Below are 17,309 nucleotides of genomic sequence, written 5' to 3' on the forward strand. Positions count from 1 at the left end.
TGCCACCACGGAGGCACAGCCAGGCTCGGGGCCGAGATCTGGGGACCGCCAGCCCAGTGCTCCTCCTTGAGGTGCAGGTCTTGCCAGGTACATAAGCAATGGAGCAGACACCACCTGTCCCCAGCAAGTTTTGAATCCCAATGGCCAGTAATTTCCCAAAGCCTTCCTAACATGGTCATCAGTAACCCCTGAAAGGAAGGGGAACTCCCACCCAGACTGACTGCCCATCGCAGATGTCCACAATACACCAAAACATGAATGCAACTGAACCCAGCCCTGAAGGTTACACTAGAAAATGCAGGACATTCTGACTCTAGAAACACAAGTGCCAAGCAAGTGAATGACCTCCTGCCCTTAACACAGACACAGCAGGTGCTTGTAGCAGCTGCTCTTCCCCATTCTCTTTACCTTCACAAATTAAATGCCTCAATGTTCTGTGCCTTACTCCTCCCAAAATACTAAGCATTTTATAGTTCTCCTTTCTATTTCTTACTTTTCACCTCACATTGGCTATTTTCTCTTTTTCTGCTGAGAAAACAGTCTACTCAGACAAACTCCTATTCATCCTTCAAAACCCACTTCGGGCCTCACTTCTGCGGAGAAGCTTTCTCTGATAAAGCAGCACTCCCCAAGCGCAGTCCACCGCTCCTCAGCCACCCCTCGACCGCGCACACCCCCTGCGGCAGCAACCCCTGCACTCCGCACTGCAGTTCCCTCCATACACGTCTGTCCACTCTGTCAGAATGCAAATTACTCCAAGACTGAAGCTGAGCCTCTCGTAGACATATGGCAATCCTACACCAACGAGGCTCCTCAGAGTACACACTTCCTATTCTTATCAATGGCTCTTAGAACCTTGAAATACTAAACCACTGTAACCACATCAACAAGCAACAGAGTGAAAAACCTTTTCAGCTTTAGAAAGATTTATGGATCAAACCTGAACATTTATTCTTTCAAAAGCATCTATTAACTCCCATTACGTGTGCCAGGTACTGGGAAATCTGAAATAGATAAGATACAGTCACTAAGATGTTCACGGCCTAGCAGAGGATGTAGAGAAACACCCAGACAAGTGCCGGCCCGCCGGGAAGGGAATCGACGTGACTGGTACAAGAAGAGAGGTGAGCGCCCTGCGGAAAAGGTGGCGAACTCCACGTGGAGGGGCTGGAGGGCGTCTGCTAGAGAAGATCTCACCTGGCTGGGTCCCCAAGCCTGAGAAGCAGTGCATCAGACACAGGGAGAGCGGAGCAGGAGCAACGGCAAGTGGGGAGGAGAGGGAAGAAAGGAGAGGCGAGGGGCTGAGAATCTCACACCTCTAATTAGGAACCCGAGAGAAAACAAAGAGCCAACGAAGCACTGGAAGTAGTAGGCCAATACCTTTCTCTTAAGTTCTTCTTGAGAAAAATGCTCCACTTGAAACGGACTGCGGTCTTCAAGGCAAATACTCAGATAAGATGTTTGATCACTATAAAACGAAAACGGTTCTTCTGCCAAAAAAAAGTGGGGGAAGGAGAAAAAGGAAATCAGAAATAGATCCTTCCAAGGCCGATTCCAGCGCAGTCCACCTCAGGCAGCTTGAACTGGGTGGGGTGGGGCTGGCAGGGCAGAAGCGCACACAGGGAGTCTAACCTTTGGGGCCAAAGTGATTTTCCTTTCTTTCTCTACAGGCTGATATATCTCAAGTACGGTTTCATCATGGACTGTGGAAGGTTCCACTGTAGCCAATTCTGAATGAGAATTTGCATACCAAGTGCTGTGCCTGGAGACCATTCCCAGTGGCCCAAGGAAATGGCGACTGCGGTTTCTGTGAGGGAGTGATTCCGTTTAGGCGGGAACACGGGAAAAGCAGATGTGACCCCCGAGGGAGGAGCTCAGGGCAGCAAGTGCCCGACGTGCCTTCCTGGCCCCGCAGCCTCCACGGGGTGAGCACAGCGAGTGCAGAGGCCGCCCGCCAGGGCTCACACAGGGAACCGAGTCGCCTGCTGCGTAAGGGGCTGCCTCCCACAGCCATGTGGACACGCAGATGGGGAGGGAAGACGGGGGCCAGGGGAGTCTGTTAACTGAGTGAGGCATGTCCACAAACATGACCTAATATATAGTAACCCATGCGGGTAAGAGCTGATACATCTAATGTACTAGAAAGAACTAAACTTCAAAGGAAGTTGTCCTGGCTCCTATCTGGGTAAATCAACCCCACTTCCACCCCCCAGCCTCAGTTTCTTCATCTGCAAAATGAAACCAACATCTCCACCTAATGGGATGGTCATCAGAATCAGGGGTGAGAAGTTAGGTGCCTGGTGCTGTGCTTTACACACAGTCCTTGCTCAAGAAATGTCAACCTACTACCATCACACAGTTCTGCCGGGCTAGAGGTACAGAGAGGAAGAGGATTCCAGCCCAGACTCTAAGGGCTCAGGATCGAGGAAGGGAGAGGGCTGATACGACCATGATGGGCACCGCGACGCCAGCACCGCAGGACCCCCCCCCTTGCAGCCCTCCCTATGTGAATCCACTTGGGGCGGCGACCACGCAAAAAGCAACGTTTCCACATGAAGCAGCAATCTCACCCCCACGTGTCTGCCGTCTGGGCTCTCTGCATGGGGTGCAGTGGTCGGCAGAGCCCAGACGTTTGGGGCAACAGGGCTGTTTCCCAGAGAAAGGAGGGTGCAAGTTTCCGTGGGTACCTGGAGCTCTGAGCGTCAAATGCTGCAGAACGGAGCAGTGGCTCGGGGGAACAACCTGCAGCAGACCTCCGCAGAGTTAACAAAGTTTGCTGCGTCTCCTACAGTGAAGGCCAAAGCCAGGTGCACTCAGACTGAGAGAGCCAACCCTGGCACGGTCACCACGAAAAGGATCGCCAGATGAAGTCCTGTGGGTGCCACTGGAGTTTAGGATTTCCTTAACGTCCAGCCAAGGCCCCCCAAGTGGAAAACCGAAGGGAAACACACACAAGACAGTCTGTACCTTCCCGCCTCCGAATTTCGCTGATCTGTTCCTCTAGCATCTTTTTCAAATTCTGATAGGCAAGCACGTCCCGCTCCAGCTGCCTCCGCAGGGCCAGGATGCTGCGCAACTCAGCCTGCAGGTTGTGGGCACTTGGTAAAGCAAGACACCAGAAATGTTAAAACGGACCTGCTTGTGCTTGAAGATGCAAAACCCTGCCAGACTTCCCTTTGATTTTTACATCTTCCCTTTGTTATTTTCTGGTTATAAATGTAAGCATGTTTATTATAGAAAAATTTAAATGTAAGACAGAAGTATAAAAAAAGCAAAAATTACCATGATCCTACTACCAATTAACACATGGCAGACTGTATTTCCACCCCATCTTTTTCCGAGTAGTTTTACAACACTGAAGTAATAATGGACGTACAATGCAGTACTAAACTGTGCATTCTGCACTGAACTACTCCCTGAATTTTTTAATTACTCACAAACACCATTTTTTCACCACATGACATTAACAGGTGATGCCCCACCACTTACTTTAACTTGCTCCTATCAGGGCACATCAAGACCATTCCCAAGTTTTTGCTACAGATGTAATTTATACAAATGGTTCAACACACAGAGTGTTTCTCTGCTTGGAAGACGCTAGTGAGGTCCTGGGTATAAAAGGGGCAGCTCTGCAGAGCCTGGCTGTCACCTGGCTTCAGAGAGAGGTCACGAGAGAGAACGTCTGTTGTGTCACTCAAAAAGCCGTGGCGCGAGGGTCGGGGTGAGGGGCAGGAAGGAAGAGAAGAAGGAGGAATAAGCCGATACAGGAAGGGAGGGAAGGGCCAATTTAGGGACCAAGAGAAACACAAATACATAGTGCAAAGGGTTTATTTTGGGACAGGGTGCCACGAGCCACCGCAGGGTCACCGTGGTGCAGTGCTGAGCCCCACGGAGCGCACCCTGGAACCCAGAGGAGGTGGTGGAAACGCGTGCCCCCCGGAACCAGCGCAGGTCTTGGGGAGGACTGTCTGCCAGCTGGAGGTGCCAGCTGGAGGCGCCAACCGGACATTTACACTGTGACTGACATCCTGAAGAACTGAGTGCTTAATTTTTTTTAAATTTAAATAGTCACCTGGCTAGTGGCTGCTGACTGGGCCATGCAAGACCACAAGGATGTGCCCACAGCAGGGCCCTGAACCCCTGGCTACCAGCTCTCAGAGGGGCAGAAACCCTCACTGCCACCTGGAAAACAACCCACGCCTCTCCGAACTCTGTGCCGAAAGCCTTGTTTCACACTCAGGGGAAGTTTCGTGAGACGAATTCCCAGCAGCGCAATCAGTGGGTCAAACTACAGCCCCATTTCCAGGACTAACGAAGCCTTTCTTTTCTAGACACCAAGAATTCACCAGTCCCTGGGACTGGAACTACACCAGTACACCAGCGTCGGGCCTCTGGTTCCCCACGCGTGTCCATCGGCACCTTGAAATGGCGGCTCTCCCTTTTTCTAGGGAGAGGGCCCACCAGCTTTCAACACATTTTTTAAAAGGGTCCACACCCCCAAACAGGTAAGAGCTGCTGCTCCTAATGCGCACTACAGACTCGGGCCCCACTTCTCCTTCAGAAATTTCCTCCAGCTCCATCCACCGGCCTGCACACATAAATCAACGTCTATTGGAAGGAAAATAAGCCATTGTGTCTAATCTTCTGTGCTCACTGCTTTGACGATGGCTCATTGTGAAGCCGGCTTCTTGCAAAGGAAGGGGCCCCACCAGCCACTTGCGCCCACTCCCACTTCAAGGCAATCATAACGGCCAATTTGTAAGGCTGATGGAAATCCTGCCAGAGGTGACACAGCACAGCACTCGCTCGGACGCAGTCAGGCTGCAACACACTCAACCACGGGGTGGGAGGGGAAACAACACTGTTTGAGCGAAGCTCCCGTGATGTGGGCTGGGAAAGCTAACAGCTTCACCCCCTTCCCCTCTCCGGCAGGGCAAAAGGGCACAGCTGCTGGGTCCCGTCTGTCATTTGCGTCTCCCCAAGCCCAGAACTCACAGTGGGAGGCATTAGTGGAACAAAAAAAGGGAAGGCAGCAAGAGCCTGTGCGTGCCTCTTCCTGGAACGCGCGGGGGGAGGAGAAGGAAACAAGAAGCACAGGAGACTCAAGCTCCAAAAGGCGAACCAGCACTGACCAGCTCCATGACCTCAGTCAGGCCTGAGTCCCAATGTCCTCCTCTGCAAAATGAGGCAGAATCTTTCCTTCAAGACTGTTTTGAGGGTTGAATGCGATGTTATATGGGAAAGAACACCTAACATATACTAGATGCCAAAACACACACATTTCCTTCCTTCCACATATCCTAGGAACTCCTGAACAAAAAAGACAGTATTTATAAGCCAAACTTTCTGATTCTCGTGAGCTGTAACAGTGATTCTCATCTGGAGACGACTGTGGCACCCAGTGAACAAGGGGCAATACTGATGGCTGTCACACCCGGGACAGGGAAGGGTGCCCGCGGCATGCAGTGGAGAGAGTCAGGGATGTTGCTGAACATCCTACAAGGCACAGGGCAGCCCCTCCTAACAAAAAGTTACCCAGCCCCACATCCCAACAGTGCTGAGGGTGAGGGGCCTGGGTCACTGGGAAGTGGGAACCGCACTAGTTCGCAAGACAAGGCGGGTCTGTGGCAGGGCCTCAGCTCGGGAGCCAGAGAGATCTGAGCGCCAGTGGTTCCCAACTACAGGCACTTGGACAACACCCTGAACACCACCAACAGCAGACTTCCTCTCCTGAAACCGGGACAAAGCCACTGACTTCTAAGTGCTGCAGTGAGGAATAAACAGGTGAAGGGGAAAGGGCCAGGCACACGGCTGCCCACGATCCCTGACCTCCCTTCCCAATCTGAATTACAAGCACAGCGGCATACATCTCCAGAGACATCCCCTCTGCTGCTGGTTTCCAGGAAGCCGGCGATGCTGATGTTACCAACAGGCGTGCCACCTGCCTTAGCCCACAACCCTGCCCTCTGCACGTGGCAAGGACTGAGGATTCAGAAACCCCGTAGAGCTGAGTTTACGCGTATGGGGGTCGTGAGGTCTACAGAAGCTTTTTGTGTTGTGCTCTTACTGTGTTGCCACATATTGAGTGTTTACACATGCCCAGGCAGCATTAGGGCTTCATACACTGTCGTCTATTTTCAAAACCACCCTATAAGGCAGGTAAGCAGGTTGGTAGGTAACTAGGTAGGTAGGTAGGTAGGCAGGTAAGGAGGTTAAGCAGAAAGGCAGGTCAGCCAATCTCGACTGTAAAACCACATACACTGAGGCTCAGAGTAAAAGGTGATTCAGACCACAACTCAGAGCTGCTGAGGGCAGAGCTGGGATATGGACCCAGGTCTGTCTCACCCTAAAGGTGTTTCAACTCTAAAGATGAACAGGAAACCTTGTGAGCATCTTTGTCAGTCACAGCACTGACCTGTCTCGGTCCCATCCGACAGGTTTTAATCCTCACCCGAGGATATGTTTATTGGTTTGAGAGAGAGACAGACAGACAGACAAGCATCAACGTGAGAGAGAAACACCACTCAGCTGCCGCCCATACACGCCTCAACCAGTGACCGAACCCACAACCAGGTGTGCGCCCTGACCGAGGATTGAACCTGCAGCCTTTTGGTGGACAGGACAACACTCCAACCACCTGAGCCACCCAGCCAAGGCCCATCTTACATCTTTATACATTAAGAATGAGCCTGTGCAACTCAGAGCCATCCATGAGGCTGAGGCAGCTGACAGCGACACACTCACCCACAGGGCCTGTCAGCACCCACAGTCAGATCCGCCAGCACCGCCAGCACCCGGGGGAGCGGCAGCCCCACCCACTCTGCCCGTCCCCCTCTGAGTTCCCAGCATTAATTACCCAACCCCTTCCCCAAGTGAACATTAGTAGCAGCCAAGGCTTTTGGAAAACGCTCACTTTCTCAGAGTGATGCCTACTTTTCATCTTTTCTAAACTCATTTTAGATTTGAAAATATGAAAATTAGCTCGTAACTTAGAAGATCGGGGAGGGGAGTCCATCCAATGGACATTTCCTAAGTGCCTGCTGCGCACCAGCCGCCATGAGAGACACTGGACATGGAAATGAACAGGACAGGACCCCTGCCCCAAGGAAGAGCTCACGGTCCAGACAAGGAGGCAGGGCGCCCGGGGCAACCTTCCTGGGCATTACCGTGGGCCTCCTGACAAGGGGAACCCTCAAGATGAAACCGCAAGGACCCGTGGGAGACAAAGAGGTGCGGGAACTCACGCGAAGGCAGGGGCAGGAGAGCACACGGCCCGGGAGCTGTCATGAAGACCTTAGGGCTAGAGTGAAGGCCATATGAGAAGGAGCAATGAAGGGTGACTTTTCCTCTTTCTAATTTTTATTATGAGTAATTTTAGCCCTATACAAAAGAAGACACACTGTAATGTAATGAGCCCTTCCTCCGTCAACCACACCCCAGACCCAACAACCGGGGAGCCAAGGCCAACCCTGCTCACGGCACCCCCATCCACTTCCTCTGCGCCTGCACCTCTCTGTACGGGACACGGACGCCACTCCCTTCGCCTGCAACTATCCCAGGGCGTAGAAAGACGAATTTTGAACACCAGAAATCACAGAGGCCACCCCTGTATTTACAGATGGGCAAACAGAGGCCCAGAGGTGGCCACTTGCCTATGGGCACAGAGCAAGGGCGAGGAGACCGTTAGCCATAATGACTCTCTTACCACACCTCACAGGCACCAAGTCACCTCAGCAATTCTGTAAAGACCCAAGTCACTTGAGTGAGTCACAGGGTTCTGTCTCTCATCACTTGTGTGACTCTGGAAAACCTCTCTTATGGAAAACTGCTTTATAGAAAATAAAAGTAACAGTATCACTTACGTAACAGAACAGCTGTGAGTCATTTAAGATAATCTATAAAAGCACTTTCTAAATCAACAATAAAGTACTATAAAAATCTGAATGATTATTACTAGATATTTTTACCCTAAGTTTGTTGTCAAGTGTCAGACAATTCTTTTTTTTCTTTATTTACTGACTTTAGAGAGAGGACAAGAGGGAGGGAGAGAGACATCAATCTGTCATTGCACTCACCCATGCACTCACTGGTTGATTCTTCTCTGTGCCCTGACCAGGGATTGAACCCATGACCTTGGTGTATCAGGACAATGCTCTAATCAACTGAGCTACCCAGCTAGAGCCAAAGTCTGAAAATCCCAGGTAGAAAACAGGTACATCTGATTTAAACAAAGCAATCATCATCCAAGAACTTTAAGCTTCCTAAGAAAACTTTGCTGCCTTGGAGACAAGAAGCATTTATTTGAAATACATGTGTGTGTGTGTGTGTTCTCACGGACATGCATGTGATGTCCAGAGAGAAACCCTTACCTGTCCGAGTTCTGCAGAGATTTGACCAGGTGGGCATAGATGTCCTGCTCTTTCTTTAAGACCTGAATCAGCTCTTCATAGTCTGATTGTTGCTTTTCCTGGAAATGACAATGGGCATCTGACATTAAGAGGAGAATTTTAGAAGAGCACATCCTTACATCATGCAAACACACGTGGGTTTCTAAACCCAAACGAAGGTGACCAGCGCCAGGCTCTGGATCAGGCCACAGTCAGACAGCACCACCTGCAGGCGGCGCAGGGAATGACTGACTGTGCCTCTCACCTCAGTAAAGCGGAGAGCTGTGCTCCCAACACGGAGCGGCTGCCACAGAAGAACCATCCTAGTTACCTGATCGTGCAATAGCCACCCCTCAGAGCTCCTGGCCGCCGTATCACAACACTACAAACAATGCCTTCCCACATTTGTTCTTGCTCCAAACAAAAAGAATTCCTCAACAGACACCTGCCAAGCATTTGGGACAAGGGACTTGACGTAGAAGAGGTAGAGGGAGGCCTGCTGAATGGAGTGACGACGACGGGGTCTGTGCAGGACCTCTGCCACCTAGCAGCTGAGGCCCCAGCAGCCAGCCTCACGAACCTCCACCAGGTTTAGTCTCCTCATTTATAAAATGGGATGTAGTTTTGTGAATTAGCACTCACAAAAGTGATTTTCTTAAGTTCAAAATATGGCTCTGCTACTTACCAGCTCTGGGACCTCAGGGAGTTACTGAATGAAGCCTCGGTATTCCTACCCGTCCAATGGTGGACAGTAACCACCACCTCATGGAGCTGCGGAGCAGGTAAGTTACACGTGCTCCGTGAGGAACCAGGGCTCCGAGAGAAGTGGCTGACACCAACACTGGGGCGAGAAGGTCAAGGACAACACAAGGTGTGCCCACAGCGTTGTGCCAGGCCAGAAAGACGGACCTGCTCAAAGAACGATGGGGTGTGTCGTCAGAAGGGCAGGGGGCCAGTTCGAAAGGGCAGCTCTGGAGTAATTTGAGCAGTAGAATAAACAACAATAGTAATAGGTCACAACCTATTTAATAAAATATGAATTCATGAGTATATATTGATATGATTACATAGGAAGAAGAGTAGGCTTTTCTTTACAGAAAAATAACAACTACTAAATGTAGAAGGAATGATGAAATTAGAAAACTCACCATTTACCAACCATTGTGGGAATTAATAACTCAGCCAAGAAATACCAAAGGAAACTCATCAGTGAAAGTTTGAAGATCAAGATATTTACATAAATTCAAAACACCCCCCTGACAAAAAATACTTATTAATTACAAAGGCAAAAGAGTAACTGTACAGTTGAGACACCTGGGAGACATTACCTTCACCAAGTTTTCAAAGCCAGAGTGACCAGCAATGGGACAAAGCGAATCACATGCCCCCGACGGGACACGACAGAACTCAGCATCGCTCCATCATTCCTGCCGAAGACGCGGAGAGCCCATGAACGCAGCCCAGAGCCCAAACCTAAGCACACTCTGCAGTATGACGGGCCTGGATTCAGTCACGCCGTATCAAGGCACCGAGGCCATAAAAGCCCAGGAAGGACAGAGGTACGGCTCCCAGCTGGAGACTGAAGACTCAAGATAAACGCAGCACAGGACCCCGAGCTGGATCCTTCAGCTACAACGGCCTTTATGGGAGACTGGTGAGGCCCGAAGAGCCTGAGGACCGGAGGGTGGCAAAGTGCTTCTGCCAATTCCTTTGTGTGAGAGCTGTGCCGTACCACACAGGAGCGCGTACTCACCTATGCGAAACACACACTAACATGTCCGGAGGTGACAGGGCTTCACACGGACAGCTCACTCTCAGATGGCTCAGGAGAAATAAAACCCTTTCTTCTGTAAGTAGCCTATAAATGTGAAGTTACTTCAGAAGAAGAAGAAAATGTGCCCTGGCCTGGTGGCTCAGTTGGTTGGAGCATCATCCTGTATGCCAAAAGGTTGAAGGTTCGATTCCCGGTCAGGGCACATACCCAGGTTGCAGGTCTGATCTCTGGTTGGGGTGTGTACGGGAGGCAACCAATCAATGCTTCTCTCTCTCTCTCTCTCTCTCTCTCAAATTAATAAATATATCCTCAAGTGAGGATTTAAACGACGTTAACATGTGTAGAAAACCCAGCACAGTGCCTAGCACACACTGAATGTTCTCCAAGTGCTGGGAGGGAGGCACTCAGCTAATCAAGAGACTGAGCTGCCAGCAGCCTTTGTATTTCACATGAACTTACGCTTTTTCCCAGAGTTAAAAAACTCCCCGGGACACAGGTTCCTAACTGAAGTAAAATTCGGGGGCTGTGTGAATGTGAGTATGAACAGGGGAAAGAAGTCACAGCTTCACCTTCACTCACCTCCGACTGGAATCGGGCATTCCCTCCAGTTATGACGTGACAGAGTATGCTATTGCCATGAACCACAGCGGTTTTAGCTCTTTCCCGGGACTTTGTCATCAAAAGAAACGGTCTGTATATGTCGTGATAACCACAAAATGTGTATTCCCATCACTGCTTCAAAACTACAGCCATCACCACGCCCAGCTTAGGTCATCTTGTTATTTAACACGGTGCCAGTTTTATTCTCCTCAAATATTTCAATAACCAAATTTTAAAATAACTGGTTTTCTTTTTAATCCTGTGCATATATTTCATGCATTTACATATTTTTCCAGGGAAGAGGCCCTTGCTTCAGCCGACTGCCAAAGGGAAGCAGAGAGCAAACCTCAGTTAGACACCCCTGACCTTAGGGACCACCGCTGTGCGTCCCGCCCTGGACAAAGCAAGGCGAAGACACCACCTGTCAACGGGAGGTTTAAACACTAACCCACCAGCCTGGCAGTGATAAGCTAGTCACCAAGACTGCTGGAAGGTCAGGCCCCTCTGAAACCCCGCCACCCGTCACTGCACAAGGAGCTCCCAATGCCTCCTATGCAGGGCAACGGTGCCACAGGGACCCCCTCGGCTCCGGGGCAGAATCCAGGAGGACAGCATGACGGTGAGGTCATCGAGTCCTCAGCATGTCAGCCACAATCCTAAGTGCCTTCCTGACATTTTCTCCTTCAAAACTCACAACAACCCATGGGCTCAGATGGCAGGACTCCCCCCATTCTGGTGATGAGGGATCAGGGGCACAGGGGGCCAGCAGTGTGCCCAAGGTCAGGGCAGTGAGGCGGGGACGGACCCACTGAGCTCCAAGTGCATCTGTCAATGGCACCTAATGGATACAAATCACCAGGTGCTTGAAAAGGGTAACGTCACCACTGTCAGCCACATAAAAACCAGCCAGCAGTGACAAGGAAAATAAGGAAACTTACTGCTTCTTGAGCACCTACCATGAGAGGCAGTGATGATTAAGAGCGTGACCTTGAAGAAGTCACTCAACCTCTCTGTGCTTCAATATCCTCACCTATAAACGGAGGCAATAATTCTACACCTCATGGAGTTCTTAGGGAGATTAACTGAGTCAATCCACACAAAGTTCTCAGCATGACGCCTGCATGGAGTCAACATGTGATAAACAGCCATTAACTACGACATCCCTGCGCCCCGGTGCTGTGGTAAGTATTTTCACATGGATCATCCCTAATCACAACCGCCCAGGAAGGCATGTAAACCTTCTCACTCTTCAGATGAGGAGACTGGTTCTCTGAGGGGAGAAGCTGACCTGATGAGTCCGTTCAGCTAATAAATGGCAGTCAGAATTCGTGCGGGATATCTAACTTCAAAAAAAAAGACAGACAACGGAGTTCTGACGGGTGGAACAGACTCCAGGTGTGGAACGTATGTGCCCAGTGAAACAGTCCCGACCCTGGGGGCCCAGCCCCTTACCTGGATCAGTGTGGGCCAGGCTTCCAGGCTGAGAGGCCCACCCGCTGCAGTGTCAGGGCCTGAATGCCTGGCTCTGCACCCCCTCCCCTCCTTTCTGGAAGCTATTCCAAACCTCCACCAGGTTTCTCAGGTCGCCACCTTCCCTGGCCCCCAGCCTCCACCTGCCAGCTGACCATACCCACACCTGCTTCCCTCCCACCTTCCCACCTCTGTGAACCGAAACCCCCTCCGTCTGAGCTCCAGGAGGACACACCTCACCCCTTCTGAGACCACCTCCATCAGTCACCTCTCTCCACAGACATACTCCAGGCACGTCACAGGATCTGCCCAGGCCAAACTCTCGGCAAGAAGCCATCCCAGACAGAGATGCCCTCTCCCAGCCCCCGTGGCACCCTGGTTGACCTTCGTGCCCAAGCTGGTGCCCAGCCACCCACTTACGGGTCTGGAGGCGTCTTGTGGGCAGCACAGTGTCTGGCACAGACCAAGCGCTGCCGCCATACTTGCTGACTTGATGATTAAATAGCTAAGAGGGACACAGGGACCCACATGAATCTGAAGAGCAGAGATTCCTATGGACAGTCTGCATAACGGCAGTCGGAGTGCGTCAACGTCTTCCTGGAAGCAAACTGCTCACCCTTGTTAAATAAATGAACTCTTCGGAGCCATCTGGGTCCCCTTTCATCAGTCACCTGTCCCCCCGCATTGAATCACGCCCACTAGAATGAAGTCACTTGGCTCTGTCAGCAGAGCTGACCAAGCAGTGGGTCTCCTCAGCACAGGGGCAGAGGGCTGCCCAAAGAGCAGTAAGAAGAAGCACCTCTGAGCAGGGGCATCCAACCCCCACCCTCCATCCTGTCCCTCCAGACAAGAGCCAACCCAACTGGAGGCTGCTCATCCCACAGAAGACTTAGGACCACCACGCACCTCCTGTGTCCGACTCCCCAGTGTGTTCTCCACCGCCCAAGAGTAACCGCCAGCTCACCACCACCCCCTGCACCATCTGAGAACTGTCCCTAAAACACAGGGGTGAGTCCCTGGACGGCCCCTCTCTTCTGCCAGCCAGCCCCTGGGTCCACACGCAACTAGTCCAATTCTCTCCAGGCATTTAGAAATTTCAACTGAGACACCGGAAGCTGGGGAGTCACCGGGTGTGATTCATGTCAGAGACAGAGCTCCAGGGTGGACAGCTCCTGCTGCCCGTGGGCTGCCACCTGTGGGCTGCCTGCCACAGCTTCGCTCTCCCCCAAGCACGGCTTCGCGACTCTCCCGTGGCGTCAGCGGCAGCCTCCGGCATGCTCCCGGGAAACACTCTCTTTCAATGCCCTTTTGCTCAAACTACTCAATGTTGGATTCTATAGCTGGCAACCAAAAGAACCTTAACTGACACACATTATTTCTAATCCTTTCAAGAAATAAGCATGGAATTCCCCCTTTTACAGATTAGGAAGGTGAGTTTCAGAGAGATTCAGTGACTTGCACAAAATCACAGATCTAGTAAGAAGCAGAACTGAGGTTCCGAGACCAAAGCCAGGGCCCTTCCCACTCCACCGGTTTCTTTAATGACTTGAAGGAACCACGTGCGATGTGTTGACCACGACCTGAAGAGGCAGCAGATATGTAAAGAAAAATGTGAACAGCTCACGTCTTACTAACGAGGGCAGTTCAGTGGCCTGGGAGACAGAAGGTGTCTATCTCAGTACCCACATCACAGCTCTGCAAAGACGTTCACTTTAATAATACTCAGGAACTTCGGCAGCAATGCCAGGACCACGTCAATAGCCAAGCTCTAAATCTCTGGCTGCAGCAAGTTAAACACGGTCGGTGTGTTCTCCTCTCTGTCCTCAATGCCCTGTCATCCAGCATCAATTCTCAGAATCATACAATGATCAGAAGGAAAACAAACTGCCCAGAGTCGATGGGGACACGTTACAGCCTCAAGTTCTTTGTAGAAATGGGCAGAGGATAAGACCTGAGTCAACACACAATGGCCAAGGGCACAGCGGGAGAAACCCACGTTTCCTACGAGGAAAGGATGCCTCTGAGAAGCACGACCGTGTGGGCGAGGAGCGCGGGGCTGGTGGCACGGGGCTGCAGACTCCAACAGTTGGACTTTCTGAAGCTGACACCTAGACATGTAAATTCCTCAGTGACAATGTGTAATTCTTGACCCACGATTTGCAATTGGTCTTGCAGAACGGAATTAAAACCTGTGCTAAAACACTTAGGTTTTCTGCACAGTGATGCCCACATCACCAGGATCTGAACACAGTGGAAACGCCCGTGAGGTGGCAACTGCCCTCACGGCCGTGAAAGTTCCCACACCGTCCAGTGCAAACAACCAAATACTAAGAGGCGCAGACCACCAAGCTGGTACGGTTACATTCTAAAACACGCAGCCTGTTGGGCAGGTTCATAAACATTTTATGCAACATTTAGTCACATTTTACATGACTAACACAAGATTCAAAACAGCAAATTTTAACTAAATGTATTCAAATTAGTGATGGTCTGTCCACAGAAAACATCTGACCGGGCACCGTCTTGTGCCTGTACCACAGACCATGCCTTGGTACAGATTACTGGCATCCTAACACCCAACTAAATATGGTCGAAGTCAAGTATCCACATGTAAATCAGAATCACAAAGTATCAGCCCTGTAAGATTCAGTTACAGAACTTACCCAAAGAAGTACAGAGCCAAGAGAGGAATCCAGGCCTCTATCCAGACTTCTGGCCTGGCCCCAGGGCTCCCCACTAATCTCTGCTGACACTCTCATTCCAGAGACACAGAGAAATGCAAGCCCGTAAGTGGTCAGAGTTGGGAAAGCGCTCCCACTCCCCACCCAGTGAGGCCCCCTGGGCCAGAGCTGATGCCCAGCCAATCAATACGCAGTGCAGTGGCTAGTGCTGGTGCTCAAAGGCTGACGTACTGCTACACCGGCTGTGAAATAACCCGACCGGCCACCCCAACCAGCCCAGTGGCACTGGCCCCTCCCTGCAGACTCTCAAGACCCAGTAACCACAGGGTTGGTCCCGGGCACATGAGCAGGCCCCCAGGACCCTGCTCCAGCCCTCTGCTTGAGTCTGTTCCAGTAGCTGGGCCCGTGCTGCACCAGTTAACTATTTGGAGACTCACCCATTGCAAAACCACAAGTCATGATCACAGCCATTCATCAGAGAACTAATTTGCATAAGAGTTCTCTGTCCTGAATGTATGAACCCAATGAAAGCCACGTTTAGGAAAAAAATAAAACTTGGTCTGCAGTGAACTCCTTCCCTTTCCCACATCTGGCTGCCAAGGTGCATTTTATTCGAACTGGGGTCAGAACAATCTCTACACATCTCTCACAAACCAACAGTCATTCATTCACTCAACAAACACTTGCTAGCCAGGCACTGCTAGCCACTAAGATTCAAACCTGAGTGCCAGTTCTCTGCCTCGGAGGTGCCTGCCCATGGTGCAGGGGCGCGAGCGAGAAGGCAGAAAGGCGGGCCCGGTAATGCCGACACAAGAACTAAGTGCTACTATGGATGGGCGTGCCAAGGGCTGTGCACCAGGAAGAGAAAACATCACTAGTAAGCGGGTCTGGGAAGGTGTCACAGAGAAGGTGACACCAGGGTGGCGTTAGGGATGTTCAGGGGTCCCAGATAAGGAAGAAAAAGGCGTCCACCAGACGGAACAGCACGTGCGGAAGCACAGAGAGGCGCTAAGATGGTGTTTCAGGAATCTCGTGCAAGGAGTTGGCTGTCGGCAGTGAAGATGGGGACGGAAAGAAAACGAGACTGGAGAGAGAACTTGGGGCCAGAGAAGGAAAGGCCTGCCGAGCCCTTTCTCATATGCATTTGAACAGAAAAATGTTCTTAACACTTGAGATTACGTAGTCCTTGAGACGCAAACCCTGAGAGAGCAAATACGCGGCCCATCCCTTAATGAGCTAAGATTTCCGTTTGCTGCGCAGCGCAGACTCTGATGCTCAGCAGCAGGATCCTCCTCTCCAAGGTGGGGAGGCTCGGACCCCCTCCGCTCTCCTGCTGTAAACTCAATTATCAGCAAGAAGGCATTTGAGGCTCTCTAGATCAAAGGGATCACCAAACGTGTCTCAGAAAAGAACACGAGTCCACAGGTGCAGGTCCAGTCTCAGTCGGGCTCACCTCGGAGAAGACAACTTTGCTGCCCGGTGACTGCGGAGAAGAGCACTTTTCCGTCATTACGAAGTCTTCGCTCCTGAATTTGGGATCCTCCACAGTCATTAAGGATCGGTTCTGCTGTATTGCTTCTGAATCTTTTCCACTGAATTTCTAAAGAAACAAAAATTGTAAGGAAGTTTTCATCAAAAAAAAATATTAACAGATGATCCCAACTCTTTAAGGGAAGATACTTTTTTCCTTCACGACACTCGTACGTCCTCTCAGTAACTTCCATCATCCCAAAGTACTGGCCGATACGGGCCCTCCAGTTGTGTGTTATTACAACCAGAAGGGCAGTGTGCCAGCACGGTGGCAGTCATTACACACCTTCCTTCTCGCCAGCACGGTGACAGCCTCCCAGCAAGAGTGGAGGACAAAGGCCAGGCTCTGGACCCAGGGGACTGGGCTCCAATCCTGAGTCCCCTTTGACCAGGGTGTGACCCCTGTGTCTGTTTCCCAGCCCGCAGGGTTAGATTAGGGAGGTTGTATATCACAATCCAAGAAAGCCGAGTCTCTCTTGAAACATTACAAATTTGACAAAACTTGAACCACCTACATCTGTGAGGAGACTGACATCTGGGAAGAAAAAAGGCAAAACTGCAAACCAGGTCTGATCGCACGTGGAAAACTCCTTCGTGATGATACACAATACAGCTGCCCTCCCTGACTCCGTCAGAAGATCAGACATCTGACACTGTGACAGGACTGGAGACCATTTCTCTGGCCCTGTGCCCAAGTTCAAGCACAGAATCTACCCCTATTTAACAGCTGGTAACTCCTGAACTGGGTTCCTGCACTCTGTGTCAGAAATTCAGGACAAGAACTGCATCGCATTCCTTAGCACCTACCAGAATTAATTCGTCATGTCAAACTGGTCAAAGAAATTAGGTGAACACAAACCAAAAAGC

At 51.0% G+C, this 17,309-nt stretch overlaps 1 protein-coding gene across 3 annotated transcripts in view; it reads right to left on the reverse strand.

Annotated features, from left to right (window-relative positions):
- The window catches only part of CDK5RAP2 (CDK5 regulatory subunit associated protein 2), a 165,893-nt gene that overhangs the window by 76,437 nt on the left and 72,147 nt on the right, over positions 1–17,309 (reverse strand). For all 3 annotated transcript variants that reach the window (XM_037059158.1, XM_037059157.1, XM_037059156.1), the window contains 4 exons: positions 16,366–16,512; positions 8,370–8,467; positions 2,968–3,098; positions 1,381–1,490 (listed from right to left, as the gene is read on the reverse strand). In XM_037059158.1, the coding sequence (XP_036915053.1) occupies positions 1,381–1,490; positions 2,968–3,098; positions 8,370–8,467; positions 16,366–16,512 (486 nt within the window). The remainder of the gene's footprint in view (positions 1–1,380; positions 1,491–2,967; positions 3,099–8,369; positions 8,468–16,365; positions 16,513–17,309) is intronic.

This window comes from Sturnira hondurensis, unplaced genomic scaffold (assembly GCF_014824575.4).
Source record: "Sturnira hondurensis isolate 20B ecotype Veracruz unplaced genomic scaffold, ASM1482457v3 Scaffold0010448, whole genome shotgun sequence".
Taxonomy (NCBI): Eukaryota; Metazoa; Chordata; class Mammalia; order Chiroptera; family Phyllostomidae; genus Sturnira; species Sturnira hondurensis.